Genomic DNA, 27,692 nt, shown 5'->3' on the forward strand with positions numbered 1-27,692 from the left:
ATTTATATTCTTCCATTGCCTAATTTTACAAGCCTTAAGTAGCCTTTTCCAAGTCTAACCATCAATGAGAGCTACATATATATAATATTTTTTGAAATGCACAAAGTATTAAAACCTAATCTCTCAGGTAAGTTAAGTAAGATTATCTTTAAAATACCTATTAATGTAGTTATAGATTTGTTTTTCAATGTTGAGATAAAAAGATCAAAGGCCATGCTGTCAATTAGGAGATTTGCATATAATCATATCTTACAATTTGTAATAAGAAATGAGATATCATGATAGAAGGCAAGATAATTTGTAAGATAAAGTAAGACTCTGTTGCTTGTAAATCCATGGTTATTACTACTCGAAATTTCATCCTCAGCTTTTATTATAGTAGATAGCATTATGTTGGTGGTAGTCTAGTTGCTTTTGACCAAAATCTTAATGGTTTTGGAAAAGATCCTATAGTGGATCTTGAAGTTTGGATTCAATGAGGATATTATTACAATCCTACAGGTTTGTCATGTATGCTACATGAAGTGATGATGGATCTACAAAATGTAAAAATTGAATTATCACATTCATTTTGTATTCCAACTTAACAACAAATAGGTAAGTTTCGACATCAAATTATAGATATTCTTAGGTGTATATTTGATTTCACTTCTTGAATGACAAATATTTATGCTATTTTTTTCACAGGTATCAAAGAGAAGAGAGAAGAATATATAGTGCAATGATATTGAAGAAAAGATCTCTTTGCTATCAATATGCATACAAGTATGGATATCTCAGCAAGTTTCTATTTGTTTTCTTCATGATTCATATATAAGAGATCTTATAAGATAACATTAAAAAACATTTTTAAGGGACTTTACTTTAGAGGACATCCAATTTAGGAGTCATTTTGCATTTCTTTGATGCTTTGGTTGTCTTAGGTGTTGAGGGCATACTTTCACTTGCTACATTTGTGAGCATCTCTCCTTCCTTGTCTAGTTCCATACTCTATGTGGCTTGCTTCCATCCTTGGTCTTCTTGTATGCAATTGATAATTATGTACTTGAAGAGCATTGCTCTTATATACCAAACGTACTTTCTATTGCAACAATCCTGTAAAAACTATCACTATTTGAAAGAATATAGTATTAGTTCACTATATTTTACAATGGACTATCTTTTGAGTAAAACTCTATCTTAAAATTAAGAATCTTCTGCATTACCTTTATAATTTTGTCATCATTAAGATAAATAAACTTAACCAATCTTCTAGCATTTATATTTACTCTTCAACTGCAAGAATAACTATAATCTTGATGAGGTCTCTACAACCATTAACATAAAGCAAAATGATGCAATTTGGTTGTAATAGTTTATGGAATCAACTCTCATGATATATTTTGATTAAAACCTCACCACCACAAATCATCAGTACTCCATTTATGCAAGTAGATTGAAAGGTAGTGAAGTTGAACTACCATCCTCATTTGTGTTCCAACTTAATAATAAATGAGTAAGTTTTTATATCATATTATATCCACTTAGGTGTATATCTAATTCCACTTCTTGGTTAATAAACATTAGTCATATGTTTTTTTTGTAGATATCAATGAGGAGAGAGAAGAATATACAATGCAAGGATATTGAAGAAAATATATCTTTACTATCAATATAAAATGCATGTTCAATTTTATGGAAAATTTTTGTGAGTCATCTACATGATTATACATATAAGGGCTTACAAGCAATGAGGCAAAGCTACTTCTTTTTTTTTAGAACTTTCCTTAGGAGAAGGAACATCCTTTCTAGGAGTCCTTTTGCCTTTCTTTGATGCTTTGGTCACCTTGGGTGTTGAAGTCATAGCTTCACTTATTGTTGTAGTTACATGCACATCCTCTCCTCTAATGTCCAAGTCTCCCACTATTGTCCAATCTTGCCGGTTGTATACAATTGACCATTATGTAATTCATGAACTTTGCTCTTATATACCAAACATGAGCACTTGTATAGCAATCCCTTGTTAACTATCATACATTTGTAAGAAAAGATTTTTAGTTCATGGTTTTTTTACATAATGGACTATATTATTATCATCAATGGACTATTTTGCAACAAACCTCTATCTTAAAGTTTAGTATATTTTACATTACCTTTATAATTTTATCATCATTAATATAAATAAACTTAACCAATCTTCTGGCATTTGCAATTACTCTCTAGCCACAAGAGTGACTGTCATCTTGATGAGGACATTGCAATCAATAATATAAAGTAAAACTATGAAACTTGTTTATAGTAGTTTATAGAATAAATTTTCTTATTATGTTCCAACCATTCAAATCAAGACCTTACCACAACTTGTCTATATTGCATTATTGCAAGTAAATCAGAAGGCATGGGAGGCTTTTTCTCTAGCACTTCAATCAATCTTTTTACAACTCTGTACCAAAAAGATAATAAATTTAGATTAATTGCAAAAAAAGATCAAAATATTTAGAGTACTTACAAAAAAAAATCAAAGGATCAAGGAGACCCTAGATTATATAACTTACAACTTGGCATTTCCATGGCTTCCTTTCATAAAATTGTTGAGAAAGCATTGCCTCATAACACAATCTATTCCAATTAGGCTCCAATGAGAACTGAAAATAATCATATTTCAATAATTTAGCAAAACAAATTCTCATAAAATCTAACAAAATATCAAATTACTTACTTTTCATTGTATGAAATTAGAAGAACCTCCAAAGTTTCAAAGTCAATTGGATTGAACCAATGATCAAATGCACTTGCATCAAGCTCACTTCTCATATAGTATAAGATAGATGAATCAGAACCTCAATTTTTTGTTGTATATCAAAGGGGAGCTCATTCGTTACATACCTAGCAAAGGAATGGAGATAGTGAGCATCAACATGAAAGCCTTTCGCTAGAAAAATATAGTGACTAAAAACAAATTTTGGTATGCTATACCTCATTCCAGCAAGAAGAATAGAGACATTTACTTCTCTCATTTCATGCTTGAGGATTTGAACACAATCAGAGTCAAAAAATACCATATCAAATCTTTTGTTAATATCACCAGAGCAGGTAAAAAGTAATAGACATTGAAGCCCTTAGGATCATCCCTTTCAAGAAGGGTAGACAGCTCTTCTTCAAAAGATTATGGGAGCTGCTTTGCTTCCTTTTCTTCTTTCTTCTTCCTTTTATACTCCCTCCATTTATTTTCCTGCTCTTCTATGGCATTTTCCTCTTTCTCATATAGCCTTGTGTCCTCTTCATAGGTGACATCTTCAACCTTAGGACCTGGATCATCTTTCTTTTTTCTATATGGAGGCACATTTAAAATATTGAAAGCCTTCACATCAGAAAGGGGGATTGCTGGCTCAAGGACCATTGAAGACCTATATCTCAACCTTCTAAGAATTGTTTTAAAAAAAAGTCTTACAAAAATTTTTGATACAAAAGACACAAGAAATGTAAGAGTCATGGAGTTCTACAAGTCTTACAATAGTACAATGGTCATCAAACCCCTTGAGAGAAGATATATTTGAATGTTGACATCAATACTATTTGAATCTTATCCTCAATGGAATCAAATCTTGTAGGACTTTCAATTTGAATATCGATATCGATATCTAAACCTCGAATTGAATAATCCCATTACTAATATAGTTGATGCACTCATGATGGTTATCATCAATGGTGGAGGTAAAATCTTTCTTCTATGTGATAACATAATCATGACCCAAGTCTCCTACAATTCTCTAGCCCTGTTTATCCATACCTTTTTTCGAGAAAATTTGGATTCCTCCCGACATATGAAACATGAGCTAGCTACTCTCCATGGGGAGAGCCATGACTAATCGTGTTTCATTTGTCAAACTTTTTTGGAGAACATTTGGCAAGATTCCTAACATCGCTATTGAGATAACTTAGATTTCTCAAAAAATTTACATTTCTAAGGCTTTATCACATATGCTGGGTGATAAAATCTTACCTTGTATGGTGGTTTGCTGAAGAATTTTGAGATATGATGAAGTCACCTTATGTTAGTGTTCTAGAGTGAGGAAAGAGCTTTGTCTTCGAAAAAACACATTTTTCATTCGAAAATTGGGTTTAATAGGACCTTTGTTTACATGTGTGGCTGCTATAATGCGCAATTAACTTGACACGTGTGGCGGGTACACCGTTCTTGCCTCAAAACTTGTGCCACATGTCATTGACATTTTTTGACATAATGGTGCTTTTATGGCACCACTTTTTGAGTGTAAAAGAGAATTTTTAGCCTCTTCTCTTTCACTTTGAATATAGCTTTTCTAAATGAGTGTGTGGTGCTTTTCTAAACAAATGCATGGTGACCGTTGACATATATATACAAGAACTTTGAGTCGGGTTTATGTAAATTTTTTTGCTACATATTTTTTTTCTCTTCCACAACCATATCACTTGTGCATCACAAGCCCAAAGTATGTGTATTCCTAACAAAACCCATTTATTCTCAGGAAGCAATATAATTCTCAAGTAACAAACTCTTGTTCATCACCTTTTTTGCAATCCTTAAAAAATTAGAATGAGCTATTTCAAGGCATTAAAGATGATCAAATCTATTATTTTTCCTCTAAAACAATTGATTGATATATGAGACGTGATATTAACAACCTTTAAAGGATTTTGGATCCCCATTGTTGCATTTCATAAGTCCTCTATGTAGAATAATACATGACCGATGAAACATGAAACTGCATGCCTCCTCGACTGCCCAAAGAGTCAATTCGCATTTCGTAAGGCACTGCTATTGTGTTTTGACCAATTTAAAATGTGTGGTATGTTATACAAGCATTCGCAAGTGTGGATTATAATATTTGGATTTAGACATGCAAGATGAATGAAGTAAAGTGTCATTATCGCCCATTGTTCTGTGTTTGTTGATCTAAGAGGAGGAAGATAACATTGAAGCCTTGCTCAAGTTTCCTTAGTAAGCATGTCATACTTCAGAAGAAGGGTAAACTTCAAACCCAAGAGTGAGTTCTTCACAAAATATCAAAAAGCCAGAAATTGCATGAAGGGTTTTGACAAAAATTTTCTAGCAATCTTGCTTTGATCTTGTGCACATGTAAAATGATGTGGTTTTGATGTTCTATGTGCATTATCCTAGACAAATTTTTTGGATGTGAGAAAATGTGGATTAGTATATTGTGTCCCAGATTTGTTTACATTAGAGATATGCTCAATGTTCCCTTTAATTTGCAAGAGCTCTTGAATGATCTTGAAGACAGACTAAAGGATTATAGGAAGTTTTATTGTAGACATGTGAAAGGCCTAGAGTTTGAGAGATTTGTCCATTACAATGATGTAATGGAAGCTACCAATGTTGCTAGAATAACTTTGCAAACAAGGTTTACTCTTATTGATGTGAGGAGTTCAAGAAGTGGGAAGCAAATTGCCCTTTTCATTGGAATCAGCATCAATGTCTTCTTACACAAAAGGACATTGGATTTCTTGTATATCTTTAATATATAGATAGTTGTTTATTAGATACAATATCAAAGAAGAAGATAGAGGATATTGCAAGCAAAGATAAAGAGGTTGAAGAGAAGGGGGAAATGTTTCAGGAGGACATTGAGAACCAATTAGTGCAAGGATTTGATGTTGCTTTGTTAAAAAATGAAAACATTACAAAAGTGGAAGAAAAGGAGATAGAGTTGAGTGCAAACGTTGAAACAGGTCCTCTTGAATGTGTCTTGACATTTCCCAGTTACCTCATCAACAAAAAGAGATATGTATTGCTAAATGATATTCAACATCTTTTTGATCTCAGAGAAGATTACTTCTTGGCCATCCTTGCAACATGGGGTCAAAATAATAAGAATTTTATAGGTTATGAACAAGAATTGCTAACAAGTCTTGACGTTGAGGGAGAGAATTTTTAAGACAGCTCTGTAACCTTGCATTTATGTATTAATCAGATTGTGGAATATGAAAAGGGGGGATGCCTACAGAGGAAGAGTCCTTCAAATTCAGCAGAGACTTGGTATTGATAACATGGGGTATGAAGAGAAACTGAAGTCTCCATTAGGGGAGAAACCAAAAAGTTAAATAAATCTTTATGATGATAGTCTTCTTGAAGAAGATGAAAACCCTAAGGTATGAAAGATAATTCTAAGATATCCATTGTGGGTTTATATTAGATTATGTTATGCATTATAGACAAATATTATTGGATATTTATCTATTGACATCTTACACTATTGTGGTTTATTTTGCATATAGAAATTGAAGATGCAAACAACTTTCTTGGAAGAGCCAAGGGCTCAAGGCCATTGAAGCTTAAGGCCTTGGTCATTATATTGGAAGCTTAAATAATCAAACAGTTGCAATTTATCATAGCAGGTTGTCAAGCTCTCCAAGCTTACCAATGATGGCTTTGAAAGCTATCTCCAAGGTGATTGGATCCCAAGTTTTCAATAGAGATTCAAACAAGATAATTTTGGTGGAGAAGGAAGAAGATGTAAGAGTTTTTGGCTTCATGCCTGGATATAGTTGATCTAGGGTAAGATACTTCAGAGTTCTTGGCTCTTATTTACTCTCCCATGTAGGAGATGCCAAGAATTTGAAGCTACTTCCAGGATATAGGAAGAAGAGTTCTTGAAATGTAGAGATCTCAATGAGTGGGATGAAACAAAAGATTCCTCTAGAGGACCTAGTGAATTGCTTGAAACTAAAGACTCTTCTGCAACAACAAAGTCAGACTAAAAGATGTTAAGGGTTTCTTGAAACCCATATTTTTCCATCTCTTTGTTTATATTATGGCTTCTCAAGGCTACAACAAAAATACAAGAACATACCAATTTGCTAACACACACAAATTCATTATAGCCATAACTATTACACAGTTTCCAAAGTCCATAACCGAAACCATTCATAAACACATAATTCATGATCAGCCACTTAGAAAATCAAAGAAACAAGACACAGTAATAGAGATCAACCATCAGTGATAAACCAAGCATGGTGGTATCATTCCTCATTTTTGGTTTTATTCATTTGATCTCAGAAGATACAACTGTATGAATATCATGACAGGCACCTGCATTTCAAGTAAAGGTATCACGTGACATATAAAGTTAGTTTCACATAGGTTGATCTCTCATAACACATGCACACAAAGACTAAGGTATGAAATAGCATTAAATACATGGTGGAATTCAAGTCCTAACACCTGGCACAGCCCGGTGGATGACTGGGATAGTTAGGACCAAACCCATAAGCAGCTAAGTAACATGCAACATGACTCAAAGAACATAGTTATGCCTTACTAGAGGTCTTGCACATTTTAGTAAGCCACACTAAGCTGCCATGAGTAGATCCCCTCTAGGAGACTCATAGTCCTCTTGTGCAATTGCATAACCTGCTCTAAGTGCCAATCAAAATGCATCTATGAACTATGAAGAACCAAAAAAGAAGTAAGACCATAGAGCTATAACACACTAAAAAGAGATAGGAACACAAACAATAATGTCCCTACAAGAAGACATCTAAACTCTAGAATGCTGACCACCATGTCCTACAAGTAAAAGGGTTCAACATCAAGAAGCTGATCAAGAACGTCTACTTTAGCCTCATCATTTTCCAATCTACTTAAATAATCAGCTATAGCATGTTCTTTCCCTAGGGTATGGATGACCTTGAAGTCAAACTCATGTAATAGCAACATCCATCTTGCCAATCTGCCTATCAATTGAGGTCTATTTATCAAGAATAAGAGTGCATGATAATCCACATGAAAGATTACTTGATTTCCCAACAAATAATGCCTAAATTTCTGCACATAGAAAACCATGCTAAGTGTTTCTCTTTTTGTAATTGAATAATTCTTTTCAATAGTATACAATCTTCTACTTGCATTATAGATTAGTCTGTACCAACCGAGTACTTTATCTGCATAAGTACATCTCCCATAGCTAAGCTAGAGCATCAACAAAGACATGGAAAGGTAAATCCCATACTAGAGGTTGCAATATTGGAACTACAACTAACATCTTCTTGAGAATATAAAGGCTTTCTCCTAATCTTCCCTCCAAAGAAATGGCATCCCTTTCTTGGTTCAAGTTTTAAAAGGAGAACAAATATGTGACCGGTACCTTAAATACATGCTATGCCACTTGACTTGCCCAACAAACCTCATAACTTCTTGCATAGTAACTGGAGCCTTAGCTATCTCCATAGCTGTAATCTTTCTTGGATCTATGCTCATATCTTTCTCAGACAAGACGTGGCCTAAAGTCACACCCCTCTTTGCTGCAAACACTAACTTAAAGGGGTTCAATGACATGCCAAATCTTCTACATCTCTCAAAACATAACCTGAGGTGTTTTAAATGTTCTCTCCTGCTACCAAAAACACAGAAATCATCAATAAATACCCTCATAAAAGTTGTTAAATATGGCTCAAATGTCTTATGAGCAGCTCCCTAAAACTTAGGAGGTCCATTCTTCAATCCCAAGTTCATGATTGTGCTAACATATGCTCCCCACTCAATGATAAGGTTGCACATCTTATCCCTGTTAAGACAAACTATAAAGCCTCAGACATTGCAAGGTTATTTATTAAGGAGATATTCAAATTGCATGGGTTACCCAGAAGAATCATTAGTGATCGTGACTCTCTCTTCACATCACATTTCTGGAGGGCTATCTTCGAATCCATTGGGACTTAACTCTGTTTTATTTTAATGCAATAAAAAAGTAAGTTAAAATTAACCATAGAGTTCTATAATTGCTTATAAGTTGCAAATATTCTTTATCAAATACCTTGGACTTAGTTTCTTGTATTCACCCAAGGATAGGGAACTCTTGTTTGGGCGTATGTGAATGAAGGCCATATCTCCTTCAGCGAAGGATCTATCTTGATGTTTCAAATCCGCGTATGCCTTCTGTCTATCCTTGGCAGCTTGGATGTCCTATTTTATTGACTTCGTTCTTTTTCAAAAATTTCATCTCCCCTCTTTCTTTCTCAAATTTTCTCCCTCTCTCTCAAATCTCCCCCCTCTATTTTCCTTGATTCTCTCTCTCTCTCTCTCTCTCTCTCTCTCTCTCTCTCTCTCTCTCTCTCTCTCTCTCTCTCTCTCTCTCTCTCTCTCTCTCTCTCTCTCTCTCTCTCTCTCTCTCTCTCTCTCTCTCTCTCTCTCTCTCTCTCTCTCTCTCTCTCTCTCTCACACACACACACACAGTCCTCCCCCTCCTTCCTTTCTTAAATTTCCTCCCTCTCTCTCAAAATCCTCCCTCCCCCCGACCTCTTGCTTTGTGTGTGTGTGTGTATTGTGAAAAAGATTGTGAAAAAGCTAGGATTAATGAATTGAAATATTGGAATAGGTACTCCCTCTTGCTATGTGTGTGCGTGTGTGTATCACACATTGTAATGAAGGAGACCTAGGAGAGAGAAGGAGAGAAGGGAGAGACTGTAGAGAGGAGAGAGAAAGAGGAAGAAGATGAAATAAGAAGAGAGAGAAAGACTAGCAAAAGAGAGAGAAAGACAAGAAGAGGAGAGAGAAATGGCTAGCAGCCATGGAAGAACAGGAAGAAGGTGAAGAAGGTGAAAGGACAAATGTATATTCATAAAATGGTACCTATGCAGTGTCCCTTACACCTTTTATACTTAGGTCAACTTGACCTAAGTATTTCCCCTCCATTACAATCCATCCCCACTCAAAATGAAGTTTTTGTCCTAAAAAACAAAGATCGGACTTATTGGTATGGCCAAGTAGTGGGCTGCAGAGTACTACTCTGTACAGCATTACAAGTGGCAAAAGATAGTGGGGAGGGGGTTCTTGGCATAGACCCAGTAAAAGATTGCCTAATATTCAAGAGTAGTACTAGTCTATGCAGAGGGTCAAGGTTAGCCTGTAGCCACCCGGATCAAAAGGGAAAGTGGTATCGCTGCCATGCATTGGATCAGCTTCCATAAGGTCAAAGTCAAGTACAACTGGAAGCATGATCAGCATGGTGGTATTCGCTAGCTCTTCCATAAGCCTCTCAGGCATCACCATGCTCTGTATGACTGAAGCATATGAGGCTAAAGTCACCATTGCATGGACTGCATCAGCCCCTAAGTGCTGCATATTCATGGACCTTGCATTCTTAGTGATGTCCAAGCATTCAAACTGCAGGTTTGTGGACTGAAGGGGCTCCCGCATGGGGTCATGATCATCCAAATCCACATGCTACCCATGATCTTCTTTCTTAAATTGAAGTTCTTGTTGTGGACCCATACCAAAATGGTCTTCAACAAGATCTTCTCCATCCTTTGCATCATAATACTCTAATACCAAGAGTATTTTGGCAGTCTTTGCCCTACATGTGGCTTGATGATTACAAGATATTGGCTTAGCACATCGATAGCAGAAGCCCGCAGCATGCAATTCCCATATCATATCACTAGTAAGGTGTCTAATGTGTTTAGCCTTACATAGCAATTTACACACATGCTCATCACCATTGGTCAGCTCAGTAATAGTTCTGACATGCTGCTCATAGTCATCTTGCTGCTCATGTACAACAGATGGCTATCCATGCTCATGACCATAATGCTCATGCTGTCCATATGGATGGTCATACCAATGTGGCTGCTGCTCATAATGATATTCATGCTGTCCATACTACATAAGGTGATAATAGCCCTGTTGCGCATCACATGCATAACCGTCATAAGCATGCTGCCTTTGATCACTGATCCACAGCATTGGTCATGCTGTCCATAATCTCTATGAGAATTCCTGTCACAAAAATGTTCATGCTGCTGCCCAAATACATCTATTTGCTATTGCCTACTACCAAAACCTTGGCCATATTGTTGCCCATAAACATGATGCCCAAGATTGCATGATGATTGTTCAACATGACTACAATGGTGTCCTTGCATCCTAGGCTGACCATAAATATGATGAGTGGCAAGTCCATGAGCATAGGTATTGGCATGATGCTGGTCATAATCACTGGCTTGCTGCGCCTGCATTGCATAAGAATCTCCATATGCATGCTGCTGACCAATGTTGTATGAGCTACCATGTACATGTCCATGATCATGACTTGTATAAGAACTATGTTGCTGCATAAAGGAGTTCTTGTAAGCATAATCATGCTGTCCATAATGGCCATAATCATGCTGCCCATGATAGCCATACTGTTGATCAAATCCATTGGAGTATGGTCCACCCTCATGACAAGGTACATAGCCTAGGTGTTGCCCAAAGTCGTATTGTACAATACTTTGGTTATCAAAATTGCCCATATGTGATTTAGCTTAGCACCGGCAAAATTGACCTATATTGTTTGCCACATCAGAGCATCAAAAGATCCCTAGTGTTACCGCTAAAAATCAGATCTGCGCACTACTGTTTGCCATTGTATATCGCTCACTCTATACATCACACTGTTCACTGTGTGTTAAAAGTTAATCAGACTTATCATCCAATGCTTTCTCCACTTAACATCTGCAAATCTGCAGCATTGGTGGCAGCAAACAAGCTCCCCGAGCTAAGTTGTAACTGAGCCCCTGAAAACTATTGCACCTGCAGACAACGAGCTATAGTGTATGCATCATCAAGTAGTGTGTATGGCCTAAATTTGAAGGTGCCATTTTCTGAAGATGATAGGACTGATCACCCTGCAAGACTTTATGTAGCCACCAAAAAAGCTGATGAAGTGCTTGCACACACTTATAACCACATATATGGACTCTCCTCTTCACAGATGCTTTGCTGATGGTGGGACAGAAGTACCCATCTTTCACATAAAACTGCACTCCCTCCTCAGGGGTAGTGAAGACAATGGTCCCATTTCCAATTTGCCAACGAATTTGACAGTGACCTCATCTGCATCTTTGGGATTTTGCCACTTCTAAGGGCAATGGAAATGTAGCTAATGGATTGAATACTAGCCAGCCTACAAGGAAAACGAGGAGATGTTGGTCTCCTGAAGGCCCTGTCAATCTGTCCACTTGCAAGCTTCTCCTTGAAATGATGATGGATGGTGGGCAGCAGCAAAGGCTTTCTCAAGTTGACATTTTGAACACAGTTGAATTTCCAGACTTGGAAATTTCCTCTCATAATCAACAACTAATTTCTATGTATCTTGACATGGCAGCTGCACATTCAAATGTGGCCATAAATGCATGTCCCAAAATGACAGAGCATTGAAGTATCTCTGCCCCCTATAGCCAGAACATTGTAGCTCACTTCTAGATCTCTTCCCTTAGGTTTGGATGTAAGCAGTTGCTTGTACTAAGACAAAATGCACTTGTGAACATGTGCAAAAGTCTCCAAGCTAGTCTGAGTAAATAGTACCCCTTTTAGTCTGACAAAGAGAATTTGAAAACTTTTAACAATATCTGATGCATTTGAAGCAATAGCAATCAATTCTGAAGAATGTTGGTCACTTTGTTTCTATTTGGTATCACCTCACTTTCAAAGCACTATGACAACCTGAAGGGCCTGTGGATCACTCCGAAAGTGTTAATGGCTCAACTACAAGAATTCCATCTTGATCATGCCAGCTCACCCACTGTTGATTGTAGCCCCTTTGAGGCCTTGGCCCTGTCCTTCTTGGAAAGCACTCCAATGCATTTCAAGTCCTTGTTCACCACTGGAATTCCCGAAATGCTTAGAAAGAAGTGATCAATCTCCTCAAGGTGTTGCTCAGGTGTCGCATTGTATATTACTTTTGACATCACATCAGCCAGAAAGCTATGTGGCTGGGCCTCCTCCTTGAATAGAACAAGCTCATAGTGCTTGCAGAGATCCTCGAAATTCAGGATGGAGAAGTTCTCGGGCCACTCACCTCACCTCACCCACTGTTGATTGTAGCCCCTTTGAGGCCTTGGCTCTGTGGGTTTGTCCTCAGAAGTGTAGCCTTCTGTACCAGTGCCTCAAGTCTTTTACGCAAAGCTAAAGCTAGAACAACAAGAACGGCAACCTTTGTCTTGGAAGATGAATTAACAGAACCTCCTTTTGATCCCTTTTGCGTACCATGTTGTGGTTGAGCATCACTCAAAACATCATTCAGTCCCCAAATGACAAAATCTCCAAGGGTATCTAAAGGCCTTGCTACATCATCTTTTGACAAAATTGTTAGAGTTTGGTGGTACCTCTGCTAGTCACAAGGCATGCCTTCACATTTGGGGTTGCACCACCAATGATGCAAGGTTCAACTCCACAGCAGGCACAACAGCCTGTTCAAGTCACACAGGCTAATGCACAACCTTGGCCTGCAATATCCAATCCAATTCATGTCTTTGGTCCTCCTCTAGCGATGAATATTACTCAACCAAGTTCTATGCCATTGAGTACGCTTGTAGTCTTCCGCCTCTTCTTCATAGTCTCAACATGAATATCCTTTTTATGCTGCCTTCTATATAGAGCAGTCCATGTCAATTTTGAGGGTTTCAATCCGTTGTGGAAATATTGCTTGCACTTTGAATTCAGAAACAGAAAGACCTGTGAGTCACCCCTCACAAATCGAATGCCTCTGCCAGGATAGATCTTTGATCCGCTGAAGCGGCAGAGTTCAGTTTTGAGCACCATGGCTTCGTCCCTGGTCACAGGTACTCGCAGTCGATGATTCGCAATGTCAAAAGGCCCCAAGCTAGGTGGTGGTGGAGGCAAGGTACCCAACATTGCTCTTCAAAGCAATAGCTCATCACTTTTGTTGAGAAGCTTTATGCGATGATTCCTGATAACTTGAAGAAGGAGATTTCTCCTCTGCTTACTGCTTGCATCCAGGCTCCGAAGGCATCACGACTTGTCATGGGGAAACAGTCTCGGTCTCTTGGTGCAGTGTCATTCTCACCTCATGCAGCGCAGGTCCGGTGGTTGGCGTCCTCAAGCAAGTCCGCCGATCTACCTGCACAGCAAATCTGATGCACTCCCTCATGCCATGGACTGGCGCCAGAAGGGTGCCGTCACCCTTGTCAAAGACCAAGGACAGTGTGGGAGCTGCTGGGCCTTCTCCTCTGTGGGGGCTATCAAGGGCGCCCATGCCATTGCAATTGGTGAGCTTGCGAGCCTCTCTGGGCAGGAGCTTGTGAGCTGTGTGCACAACAATTACGGGTGCAATGGTGGGCTTATGGACCCCTCGTTTGAGTGGGTGATTAAGAATGGTGGCATCAACTCAGAGGATGGGTATCCTTATGTCAGTGGCACCGGCAGATCCAAGTTCTGCAAGTGGCTGAAGAAGTTGAAGAAAAATGTCACCATTGATGGCTATGAGGATGTCAACCCTAATGATGAAGATGCCCTCGTGTGTGCTGTGTCACAATGCCCTATCAGTGTTGCAATCAATGCTGGGACCTTTGACTTTCAGTTGTATGCAGATGGTATATTTAGTTCATGCTCTGATTCCAAGAAAGTTTCCATCTCTACTTGTGTACCTAAAAAGTAGGGTTTATGGTTGGAAAATGAGACTATGATTTGGGGGAAAGGAGAGAGAAAGGAAGGATCTAAAAACTAAGCTCTGATACCAACTGTAATGAAGGAGACCTAGGAGAGAGAAGAAGAGAAGGGAGAGACTGAAGAGAGGAGAGAGAAAGAGGAAGAAGATGAAAGAAGAAGAGAGAGAAAGACAAGAAGAGGAGAGAGAAATGGCTGGCAGCCATGGAAGGACAGGAAGAAGGTAAAAGGACAAATGTATATTCATAAAATAATACCTATGCAGTGTCCCTTACACCTTTTATACTTAGGTCAACTTGACCTAAGTATTTCCCCTCCATTACACACACACACACACACACACACACACACACTCTCTCTCTCTCTCTCTCTCTCTCTCTCCGTAAAAGGTAATTGTATTAATTACGAAAAAAAGGTACAAGTTTACACGATTACAAGATACACGATGGCTCTAAGCCATCGAGTTACAAAAGTCATGGCAAAGACGAAGAGGAAATTGCCATATGCTAGGGAAGTAAGTCCTCCCGAGGGAGTAAGTCAGAGTGCCGAATGAGATCTAGCTGCCAATGCAGGAGACCTCTAAGCCTCACAATATGTCCTGGAACATTAGAGGCCGAATAAAAAAGAAAGGCATTCTGAGTGGTCCAATTGTGCCAGCAGCCCCAATATCTAAGAAAATGAAACAAGATCTTCATATGCGACTATGCCGGTGTGGGGTATTTGGGCCGTACCAAAAAACCAATCAAAAGGGCTTAGAGAGAAACCAACCATCGCTCGCCAAACCGCTGACAAGAGTGACCAGATATTCTTAGTGAGAGGGCAAGAAATAAATCGATGACGGGCCGATTCCACACTGGTGGTGCAAAAGAAACAATTGTCGTTAGAGATTCGATGCTTGGAAAGGGCTGAAGCAAGAGGAAAACCACCAATCATCACCCTCCAAAGAAAGACCTTGCATTTGAAAGGTGTCTTGTTCAACCAACCCTCCATCACAGTTGCCTTCCACCATGACTGAGATTTACGCAATCCCCATACAGTATTAGCTTTAGTAACCAACCATTGATGATCTTTAATTAGAAGATGATACACCTAGTTAGCTAAGGCCTTTTCCAAATTCAACCGACCTGCAAGGTCCCAATCCTGCCAAGGACTCGGGGCAGGAAACGGTTGTCTGCTCTGGAGCACTAGCAAAAGCTGTTCCCATAAATCACGGTATCCACCAGGGATTCTAAAAAGCCTCCTGGTTGTACGAAACGATATCAACACATTGCGACTGGCAAGGGTGGCATCTGCAACTAAAGTCAAGCCCAAACGTGCCATGCGGTTAAATTTTGGTCTGAGCTCATGTTTGCCTTCCCAAGAAAGTAATCGCGAGGCTGCCAACAATTCCAGTTGAAAAGAGTTAGTATGTAAGCGGTCCTCCGCTGGATGCCATTGAGCCTTCTAGAGGACCAATTTCTAGGAGCATACCAAATAAGCAAAAGCAGGGATGAGGAAGGACTAGAAAATTGAGAGTTTGCATTAAGAACATGCCACTAGGAGCTATGAATTCGGGTATTACCATGCACAAGCCCGTGATCCTCAAGAAAATAACGGGCTATAACGACCCACGGGCGATGATCCAAGCAAATGGCATGAAAAAGAGACCAACGAAGAGCCAGCATATGAGTTTCGGCATCCAAAATAGCCCCACCACCCATGCGTTTGGGGGTACATACATGCGACTAAGAAATCCATGAAATGCCTACATGCAAGGAGTCCTTCTTCCATAACATGAAACAAATGTACTGAGTAAGAGCATTCAAAGTAGTAGTAGTCCAAGGCAGCAATGGCAAGAAATATATGAGCATTGGCAACATAATTGTCTGAGCCACTTTGAGGCAAACATGGAAGGGCCAAGCCTGCGACTTCCAATACAGAAACTTGACTGCCAGTTTCTGTGAAATCCACTCTAGTAGTTGCTTTGGCCGAACATCAACACCCAAAGGGTACCCAAGTTGCTTGACAATGGAACCACGGGGAACAACCAGTCCCTGCCAGCCCAATGACTGTAAATCTGACTCCATGCAACTGAGAATGGCTGATTTGAAAGCATTGATATGAAGACCAGACGCCTGACCAAAGAGCGTCCAAACATCTAATGCTTTGCGAAGATTATCCTTGTCCGCATGCAAAATCATAAAGCTGTCATCAGCTAAAGATTGACTAATGAAGTGCTGTCCAAAAGGAAGCGACAATCAAGCCAACTGAGTCGAAGCTGCCATAGAAGATAACATCGAAAGAACCGAACGAGTCGCAAGGGCAAAGAAGAGAGGACTCAAAGGCAACCCTGTCTCAAAGAGAGTGCAAGGATAAATGGCTCGATAACACCGCCATTTAGCATAACTCGCAAAGAAGTCGCATCATTAATGGTGTAGATCAAGCGGGACATTCGAGTATCATAGCCCATAGTAGACATAAGTTTTGCAATGAAAAACCAGTCTAAATAATCAAAAGCCTTTTCCAGGTCCAATTGAATCAGTACCACTTTCTGATTAGAGTGCCTTGCATAGTCAATAGCCATTTGCACGTTTAAGATATTATGCAAAATGTTTCGGCCCTTAATGAAACCATATTGAAGAGGATGCACAATGGCCGGAAGATGCTTGTGGAGCCGATTCGGCATCACTTTGGAAAAGATTTTATACATCGAACACATCAAAGAAATTGGTCTCCAATGTTTCAACATTAACGGCGAAGGAACTTTTGGAAGCAGTTTGATAAGACCCTCTTTCCATGAGGAAGGCATGAACCCCGTTTCCCAAACCTGCTGAAACATTTCGTCAATGGTTTCACCAGTTGAGTAGCAAAAACCTCAAAGAATTCATTGGTGAGACCATCCCAACCGAGACTTTTATCCTTGGGTAGGTGTAACAAAACATCCATAACCTCCGCCTCACAAATATCTGTCTCCAAAGTAGTTTGCAAGTCATGTGGAACCTGATTGCGGACCAAATCATAGAAAATTGAACGTGCTTGAGTAACTTGGTCAGAAGGTGAAGGAGAAGAACCAAGAAGGTCTAGAAAATAATTCCTGCACATATTCACAATAACCTGAGGATCAATGACCATTTGACCTTCTGGATCCTGGAGTCTAGTCATATTTTCTCGAGCAGGAGATGCATGTAGAGCTCAAAAGAACTTATGAGTCTGGCAAGCACTATCTTGCAATTTCTCAATCAAATTTTGCAATTTGGCCTACTGATAAGATTTCAACTGAAACTCTTTAATAAGATCAGCCAAACGCATCGCCAGTGGCAGCAGAAATACATCATCTGGAGTGTCCACCAACAAAGAACGAACCAAAGCCAGTAAGTCCTCCACTGCTTGTCGATGCCGCCGACAAAGAGAGGCATGATGGATCCCATATTGCCTAACAACCCGCTGCACATTAGAGAGCAATCGTTCAAACGAAGCATTGCCCTCAGAGGAGAAGTCCAATAAGAATCTATCAATCAATTGCTGCATATAGCCCTGAAAGATTGAATGCTTCAAATAAGACGAGTTGAAACGCAAAGGGAGTCTATCCAGAAATTGCTTAAAATGTGCAATGGGTTGTGCAAGCATCTCAACCTGTAGAGGGAAATGGTCCGACAAGGCATATTGCTGCAACACTTTCATTTCGAGCATCTCAAGAAGAAAATCATCATTCTGCATGATGCACATGCGGTCCAACCACGACCATGTAGTTGCATACTGCGCAGAATGGAAAGTAAACCCTATAAAAGAAGGGTGTAGCCAAGACCAGAGATCTTGCTTAAGTACGACAAGAGCAAACACATTCCACACACAACTTTTCGGAGCGTCCATCACCGAATGTTCTGATGTGAACTATGAAGAATCAACACACATATTAAAATCCCCCATTAAAAAAATCCATCTGCCAAGTGACAAGGAGGTCTGCAAAGTATTCCAAAGATCTCGGCGGGATAAAGGAATATTCGAAGCATAGAGGCCAAGTAACCATAAGATCTCTCCTTCAAATAAAACTTCAATCATCACAAAACGGCCATGTACATCATTTTTAATAAGAACATGCTGATATTTCTCATGTACAATCATAAGCACACCAAAATAATGCATGGCATGTGTCCCTGCATAAAACAAGCGAAACCCATGGCAATCCTCAAATTTTCCTGCTTCACCATGACTCTTGTGCTCAACCGCACACAAGACATCCCACTGATTCTCATGCAATACAGTCCACATGGCATGTTGCTTATGGCGAGAACAAATGCCTCGCACATTCCACGTGGCTATCTTCATGTGTATTCAAAAAAGAAAATCAGGTACGAGGCACAGCTTGCCTCTATTTAACCTTTTCTGCTAGAATAAATAGAGATCTTTTCATCCATAATAATAGTAAAACAAGCACTTCTTACTCTCAATTAATCTCTAGCGCAAACCAAGAAATACGATTATTTTTTGCAATTTAACAAAAAATTAATTCTTTGATGATTTTAAAGAGAAACAACAAATAATCATATGAGGATGCAAGAGAATCTTCAAAGAAGAAATCATTATCTATAACACAAAGCTTCCGAGTTTCTCAAATGAATTTATTGATTTTAACCCAATATTTTCTTTAAATGAGATTATCGAAGATTTGGTAACCCTTACTACTGAAGAGAACTTAGTAGCTATTGAACTTTAACTAGTGTTCAATAGTTGGATACATTCTTATTCTAAGAGCTGAGAATCGACTACCATTAGTAGTACCAAAGCAAAATCTATTTAAGAGATTTGTTGTAGTTTGTTGCAATTGATGAATAAAATTTTGTGCGTTTTTGACATCACCATCTCATCCACCACCTGAATGACTTTGAAAGCTTTGAATTCTGACTCTAAATAAGGGAGAAACAACAAAACTAAGTTTTTTCCCCATTCTCTTGTCTTGGGCATGATCCTTCTACTTTGGCAAAGAAAGCTTGAACCATATAAGGAAAATAGTAAAGCATTCCATAAAGAAAGCTTATTTTAATAAAAACATATATTAAATTTAATACTTAATATTTATACTAAAGATATTAAATTAAATATTTTAATAATATTAAAGATAAATGATTTAGTTAAAATTATCAATAAAGAAGCTTAAACTTGTAATTCACAAATAAACTAATAATAATATCATGTAAACACATATTATTATACATTATGCTTACTATATGGATTTACTTAAAGATTATTTATAATTAATAAATTTCAAAACATTAATTTACCTAGATCCACATAATAATCTACTCACCATAATACTAAACACATTAGTTCCCTACTATATATTTGCGGGATATTTGCCAAGCATAATGCCGCCAGTGTCACATGCACCACTTATGTGTAACAAGTCATGATTATATGGCAAAGAGACAATGAGAATCTACAAATAAATAAATCTAAAATCATATTATTATTTGAGTATTTTCTACAATATCATTGGCACGATCCCACGATATAAGTTGGTCCCTATCACATTCTAACCTACAAAATGATGTATTTTCCATAACAACTCTTGATGTCCTTCTCCAAACCCTATGGCTAACCTAGAGAGAGAGAGAGAGAGAGAGAGAGAGAGAGAGAGAGAGAGAGAGAGCGTGTGTGTGTTGGTGAGTGAGAAAGACATGTAGCTCAAAGTTTTTGATAAACAAGTGCCTGGTTTTGTATTAGGCTTGGGAGAAAAAGTGTGGCTTGGTCATTACCTTAGGCATCACTAAAATAATATAATATTAGATTAGATGTCCCAAATTATAAGGAAGAAGCTATGCATTTTAGGAAGCCCTACGTAGATAAGTGGTTTGTTTCAACAACTTTGGCTCTTAAAAGCAATCTTACTGTCGCAACTTCATCATACTCATAAGCCATGGATAGCCTTAATATGAGAGTTTGGTGATGTAAACTCTAATATAACTTTTTCTTCACTTGAAATAAAAAGGTGCCTTCCAAAATAAAGTGCATGTGGATTTTATTGATTTGGTTCCTTAAAACTTAACACCATTAACATAATCTCGGTAGCAAATATTATCAACTTTGTATAGCAACTCACGCGTGTCTAAAAGTGATACGAGTTATCTCACACATTTGCAAAGAAAATTCTCCAGCAAGAATCTTATGCTAGAAGGATTTGTGAAACAGATTGTTTAATGAAGTAAGACCCTTTAAAATATTCAACATTGTATCTTTTTTGAAGGACATTCCACAATCAAATTTGCTTCATTGAAAGGATGCTTTAAATAAAACCATTTGGATCAATATGATGTCAAAAATCAAGTCACCTTGACATTCACTTTACTCTACAACCTCTTACTTTCTTGAGGTATTGGCCACTCTTGCAATGATGTGTGAGGTGTTTTGCAAGTTGAACTATAGAATTGTTTTATGAAAATGAATGCATATAGATATGCTATTAGATGTTCATAGAATTGTCATTTGCTCATCAAAGAGGAAGGTTTCTTCAAAGCATCTACATGCACACACAAAATCTAGACACACAGCATAATAAAGATACATATGTATTTAAATACATACATATACACATAGTATCACAAGCATTTGATACATATGTAGGCACACTCACACATATAGATAGACGCAAACATATGTACTTGACACATGTAGGTGTGTAGAGGGATGTGTATGTGGATACTTAACTATGTATGAATGGTCGTGCCCAAGTTTATCTATACATAAGTATACATAAGACAAGTATAACTGCACATACACGATTGTGTAAAGCAACTAAGGATAACGATGTATAGCTATACTTATTATGCATAATTATGTACCGACTATACATAGCTGTACATAATTATGCATCTGCATGTACGTAGATTAGAGTCGGGTACATGCGATCCATCAATGGCGCCTTTCACTTCTATTCCAGTAATCGGTAAGGGACCTCCTGCTTCTGTGTTTTCCTCCTCCTTCGTACGATGCTTGCAAGTCGAGCTTTGAATCGTGAAGAAATATGCTTCTGGCTTTGTATTATTATCCTCTGAGGCCCGTCTGTGGCTAAGATCCAACAGGCCTCTGGAGAATCAGTAGATCAGGTTTTCTTTTGCCCAGCTGGAGAATCTGAAGATTCGCATCCGTTGACAGATGAAATTACATAAATTGGCCCATTACTGTCACTCTAGATATGGCTGTATGGTTCGGATATTCATAATCGACGTACTTATTGATATGAATGCGACCATTATTATCATTCTAGGGATAATTGACTTGGGCTTTCTGCCCCATAGCAGGAATCGTAGACTTTTCTTACACTTCTTAATGTCATCAGTTTTTGAGCAGTATTAGCAGAGAGTTTGTGCAAGCACACAGGCTGTTTGTAGGTGGTATATAATATGCGATAAAGATAGATGGAAATGAAGTAGTAGGTGCTAGCCCAGTAGATCATCTAGTTCCCTTTAGGATGGAATGTGGTGGAAGGATCCTCGAATCCTGCATGGTGTGTTGATACAGCGAGGTAACGTGTCCTTGTGAGTTGTGAGGGGGCATGGGAGCTGAAATCCTTGTAGGTGGGTTAGGAGGGGATAGTATACTAGGCTTAGATGGTACTACCTCAGGTAATGTTGGCTGAGGAATAGACTTAAAAGCCAATGCAAAAGCCACACGATATCCCTCTCATTAATGACCATGTTTGTTTTGGGATCAAACAACTGGTATGCTTTAGCGTTAGAAGAGTAGTTCACAAAAATCAAGACCTCTGCTTGGGACACGAGCTTTTCATTCTTGTTATTAGAAGTATGTGTTGTTATTAGAAGTATGTGTTGGATGAAGTGAGAATACTTTTTAGGAAGCTTGTTAAAAAAGAATGTAAGTTGATTGTCATCTAACTTTGGTGAGTTAGTAGTGGCAAACTCAACAAGTAATATAAAGAAATGCTCTAAATGCAGAAAACATAAAACCAATCGTCTAACAAAGCACAGACTAATAAGCACAGGATACAGTTAGGGTTAGGGTTAGTGTAAAACCAACCTTTCTCTTGAGTCTTCGGGTAGGGTGGTAAAACTTGATCAAGCACTAAATATAGCAATCATAAAATTAAGGTAAACTGAAAATGCATAGTGTACCACTTTAATCTTGGATATTGAACACCCTATTGGTCCCACAATTGGTGCCCCTCGTGGTATTTCTTTATCTTATATTACAAATGGAAGGAGTATAACTGAGATCCTCTGATCTCCTTTGCCAATCCAAGTGCCTCTTGCTGTCACAACTAATCAGCAAGCCTCCAAATCTATTTATCCCTTGGATTGCTTGGGAATTAGCCTTCACCCCCCTCCTCCTTGAAAGATAAATTCAGTCCTAAATCTGATATTGATTGACTGGCCTCTTAAATTTTCCTGAAATTCCTCAATTTCAGCTATTGAAATTCAAGTTCTAGGCTCTCAATTCTGAGCATGCATCCTGAGGCGGCTATTAAAACCCTAATTTTTGCTAAAAATTAGGGTTTACAGCAGAGATTGATTGAAATCTCTTCGTTTGATGGCTCAAATTATTGGAAAATGCTAAGATAACTCAAGAGATGGTTGGAGGATGAGAGAGAATGCTGTAGAGAGAGAAATTTTAAAGTTTCATTGCGAGAAATATTGAAAAATTGTTGCTACCTTGCTCAAATAGCCATGGGAGTGTTGAGATTTATGCAATCATACTCCTAAGACAACCTCTTTGTATGGAGTAATAGGGCAAGGGACATACAATAGCCCAGGAGAAGTTGCTTGAATTCCATAGGCACTGTGAGAAAAGGGGAACCATCCTACAACTATAAAAGCATGTACTTGACATTAAGTTAAATGATGAATGCTATTGTACTTTGTACTTTCAGTCTTGTCTCTCTACTCAAGATTGTGTTTATGAGTCCAAGCTAATCTATCTTGGAACCTAATTCACTTGAGTAATAGTTAGCGTCTAGTCTCAGTCATCATGCTTATTGTCATTGACTTCTGTCCTCTATAGCTAGACCTTGCTCAAGGATCCGTGTTTCTCAACACGGTATTAGAGCCATGGTGAGCTCGGTTTACTATAACTCACTGCTCCTCTAGCTCTCGACAACCTCTGGTTAGTTAAGCTCCGTAAGAATCTTTCATCTCTCACTTTATTTCCACTCTACTATTCTTGACCTCCATAGCCAACAGGACCTATCTTTGTTGGAGCAACTATATTTCTTCAACTTGGCCATATCTCTTTAAGTTTTTTTCTTGGAGTTATTCTTTAGATCAAGGTGCAACTTCCTGGCACAAAAATCGAGGAGATTGATACGCATCATGCTTGACATTTGCATTTTTCCAAATCTGGACACAATTTTGACAGTGACTACTTTGAAGGCTTAGATCTCTCAACTTGGGCAAAACGAGTACGAATCCTCTTAGGGGAACTTAGATCCATTAGTAAGGGTTCTCTATCTCAAAGGGTTTCAGTAGATTCGACCTATGGAGCTCGTGGGAGCTGATTTACCAGTCGTTGGTCCCTGTTTTGACAGGACAGCCATAGCCATTGACCTTCAAGCTCACTTATTTGTTGGAAGAGAGGGAGAGAGACATAGTGGAGCGGAAGATGAGCCTTAGCTCATTGCTGTTATTTTTCCATTATTCTTCCATCATACTCACTGAAAGAGACTTATACACTTAGATATGACTAACCAAGACTACTGTGGTTAAGTCACTGACTACATCAACTTATTGAATGTCACATACGTGTACAGCTATATCCAACTAATGTCGGTCACACACATAAAGATAGACTAACTGAAGAGTAACGGGAGCTTGATATTCTAATACTCCCCCTCAAGCTCAAACCATCTGATAAACTCTAAGTAGCTGTCTGAAATATATGAATTTTTCTTTACCAAGAGACTTGGTAAATATATCTACTACCTGGTCTTCAGTCTTCACATAAATCAAGTCAATCTGCCCTGTAAGAACCATTTCTTTGATGAAATGGTAGTGAACCTCAATATATTTGGACCTAGTATGGTAGATAGGATTGCTGTTGGGTATTTGACTCACGCCTTACTTACGCCTACGCTCATATGGGAGTGTCGGTGATCAGTAGGACACTGGGGCACTTTTTACTCTCGGTAGGAGAGGTTTTTTCCCCCAGACTTATGGTCTTATTGTCGTATGTACTTATGTGCCTATGTTACATACATTTGGGCACTTAGTGTGTGTCGGGTGTGAACATCCCCTACAACCCTAAGGTTTAAGGGTTGTACTTTGTACTTTCAGATTACACTCATTCAGTCTATTCTCTTGGGTGTCGTGCTTCAACTCTGTCTCTCACTCTCACATTGTCTACTGAATCCCTGCTGTACCTCGATCCACTGTTCTAACATTTGGTATCAGAGCTCAGCTCTGAGCTCAGCTCCTGTCTGCTGTGTGCAGTCCCGACCGCTCCCGAGCCACCTGTACCAGCGCCTTGTACCTGCGTGCTGTCGTTGCACTTGCAGGCGCCGCCACCTCTGCCCAGTGTGTCCTCTGCCCTGCATCTGCCCAGCGTGCCCCTGCGCCTGTCAGTCTGCCTCACTTTCAAGTAAGATGACAAGATTTGATAATGTGGCCAAACATTAACTATATTGGGAATTCCCAAACTATGTGAGAGTTTCTGAATTCCCTAATATAGTGTTATATTGTTTCGAGATTCCCAAAGTTTAAGTATACTATTTTGGGACAGGTATGTTCGACTTGTCAATTTAGGAAACAAGCTTAGTTTCCATTTGTTAGACATACATGGAACATTAGTAGACCTTTATACTTGTTTACTCAGATATATGGGGACACACTCATAATGTATCTCTTGGAGGGTCTAGGTATTATGTGACTTTTGTAGATGATTTCAGTAGGTATACTTGGCTTTTTTTCCCGCCCATCAGACGTCAGCCAGTCTTGCCCGCCGTTTTGAAATCTCCATGTCAGCTCTGCTCGCGACTGTTCGCCCGCCTGTCTGACCAGCACATGCCACTCTGCTCGCCAGTCTGCTCCACGTCAGGTAAAATTTTAAACAAAAATTTTTAATTTCAGCCCAGAACACAGTTCTGGAAGAGGAGGTTCACACGCGGCAAGCACAACATAGGTGTGAGATAAATTTCATGCAAATTTCTGGACTGGATCATCAGAAATTTTGGGGCTTTTATGTATTTTGAGGACAGTTGCATTTGAACTGCTGATACAGTCACAGAAAGACTGTTTTGACAGAAATTTTGGCAAAAATTTTGGGGATTTTGAGTTAACAGTGTTGCAGTGCACTGGTTGCACCTTGGGAAGCGTGCATTAAAAGACAGTTTTCTGACAGAGTACGCTCTTGCACATTAATTGCAAAAACGTGTTTGCTGCAATTTCTGGAAATTTGCAGGTTTCCAGTTCATACTGCTTTGACATTGCTCATTTTGTCTTTGGAAATTTGTCATCATGGCAAATCAGGGAGGTGATGTTTTTACGTATGTATCCAAGGAAGACAGACTGGACCGAAATAACTATTCCCTTTGGTCATTCATGATGAAGAATGTATTAGTGGCCAAGAATTTATGGGATTATGTCAGTGGAGAGGAAACTCGACCGGGAGTTGTAGCTCCCGTTACTTCTCCTCCCCATGGCGCACGTGGACAACGGGGACCTCAGCCCGCTCCACCTCAGCCACTTCCTCCAAGAACTGCAGCTCAAAAAGCTTGGGATACACATGATGCACAGGCCTTGTCGCTGATTGCTCTGGCAGTTCAGCGGTCCATCATACCTCATATCCGTTCGGCATCTTCTTCACGAGATGCATGGTTGACTTTGGAGCATATGTTTGCAGGAAAGAATGAGACTCGGATCTCTTTCTTGAAGAAAGAGTTGGAAACTCTGAAGATGCATGAAGGTGATTCTATGCAGGATCACTTAAACAAGATTCAGGACTTGAGGGAGCAGCTTATGAATGTAGATGAGTATTTTTCGGATGCACAATTGATATCCACCACCTTGAATTTCTTACCTCCTTCGTACTTGTCTTTTCATACTGCATTGAACCTCACCATGAGGATTGCTGAGCACCCACTCACTTTTATTCCAGCATACTTGACATCCACTCTTACTCCTGCTATGATACAGGCGGAGTTATGGCATGCTCGTTTAGGGCATGTAAACTTTGGCAGCTTGATGCTTTTGCAGCGTACTTAGATGCTGGATGGCTTACCTCTCTTGGAGAGACCTCCTGAGCATTTATGCGAGGGATGCATTTTGGGGAAAATGCATCGGTTCTCATTTCCTCGTGATGTTGCTTTCAGAGCAACAACCAGATTGCAGTTGGTGCATTCAGATGTTTGTGGGCCTATGCAGACAATGTCATTGGGTGGTTGTTATTATTTTGTGACATTCATTGATGACTTCACATGTTTTTGCTGGGTCTACTGTTTGAAAAAGAAGTCAGAAGTGTATGATGCATTTTTGGCTTTCAGTGCACTTGTTGAAAACCAATCTGGATGCAAAATTAAGACTCTCCGTTTGGACCGAGGGGGGGAATACATGTCCTCTATGCTGAATTCTTTTTTGCAGCAGAAGGGCACAGTCCATCAGTATACTACAGCTTATACTCCACAGCAGAATGGGGTAGCAGAGAGGAAAAATCGGTCACTCATGGAGATGGCCAGATGTATACTGAAGGCAAAGAGCTTGCCTCATAGTTTTTGGATGGAAGCAGTCGTGTGTGCTTGCCATATTTTGAACAGATACCCTACCAAAGCCTTGAAGACCATCACACCATTTGAGGCTTGAAACAGCCGTAAACCTTCTGTTGGTCACTTTCGTACCTTTGGGTGTCTTACCTATGCCCATATTCCACAGGTACTTAGAAGAAAATTGGACAACAAGGCTGTTAAGTGCATTTTTATGGGATATAGCAATGAGAGCAAAGGCTACAGACTCTATGATCCCGTTACGAAGAAGGTTTTTGTCAGCAGGGATGTTGTTTTTGATGAAAAATCAGAATTATCCTTGGCTGGTTTGGACACATATCAGGCTGCCCGTGATGTTTTTGAAGGGCTGCTGCCCATTACTTTTGGTGATTCAGCTGGAGGTTCACAAAATGAACTTAATGTTCAGCCAGCTGCTCCTATGGAAAGTGTAGAAATTCAGCCATTGGCTGATCGGAATATTCAGCATCATGTTGAAACTGAAATTCAGCAAGAGCTTGCACACAGCCAGGATGCTAGACAGCTACCTAGATGGTATTTGCAGACTATGCAAGATAGTCCTTTGGATGC

General features: G+C 39.1%; 1 protein-coding gene and 1 pseudogene across 2 annotated transcripts in view; both read left to right on the forward strand.

Annotated features, from left to right (window-relative positions):
• The first annotated feature begins 13,814 nt into the window (after nucleotides 1-13,814).
• Nucleotides 13,815-14,417, forward strand: LOC148039813 (KDEL-tailed cysteine endopeptidase CEP2 pseudogene; annotated as a pseudogene).
• A 6,747-nt stretch (nucleotides 14,418-21,164) lies between these two features.
• LOC148039814 (homoarginine-6-hydroxylase 2-ODD-233-like) overlaps nucleotides 21,165-27,692 on the forward strand; it is a 196,455-nt gene continuing 189,927 nt past the window's right edge. The window contains exon 1 of one of the 2 annotated variants that reach the window (XM_087694255.1): nucleotides 21,165-21,344. In XM_087694255.1, coding sequence (XP_087550381.1) covers nucleotides 21,266-21,344 — 79 coding nt within the window. In that variant the 5' untranslated portion in view covers nucleotides 21,165-21,265. The remainder of the gene's footprint in view (nucleotides 21,345-27,692) is intronic. The other variant, XM_087694264.1, reaches the window with a different exon arrangement.

This window comes from Lygodium microphyllum, chromosome 2 (assembly GCF_053477565.2).
Source record: "Lygodium microphyllum isolate KBCC chromosome 2, Lygodium_microphyllum_v1.1.10, whole genome shotgun sequence".
Classification (NCBI taxonomy): Eukaryota; Viridiplantae; Streptophyta; class Polypodiopsida; order Schizaeales; family Lygodiaceae; genus Lygodium; species Lygodium microphyllum.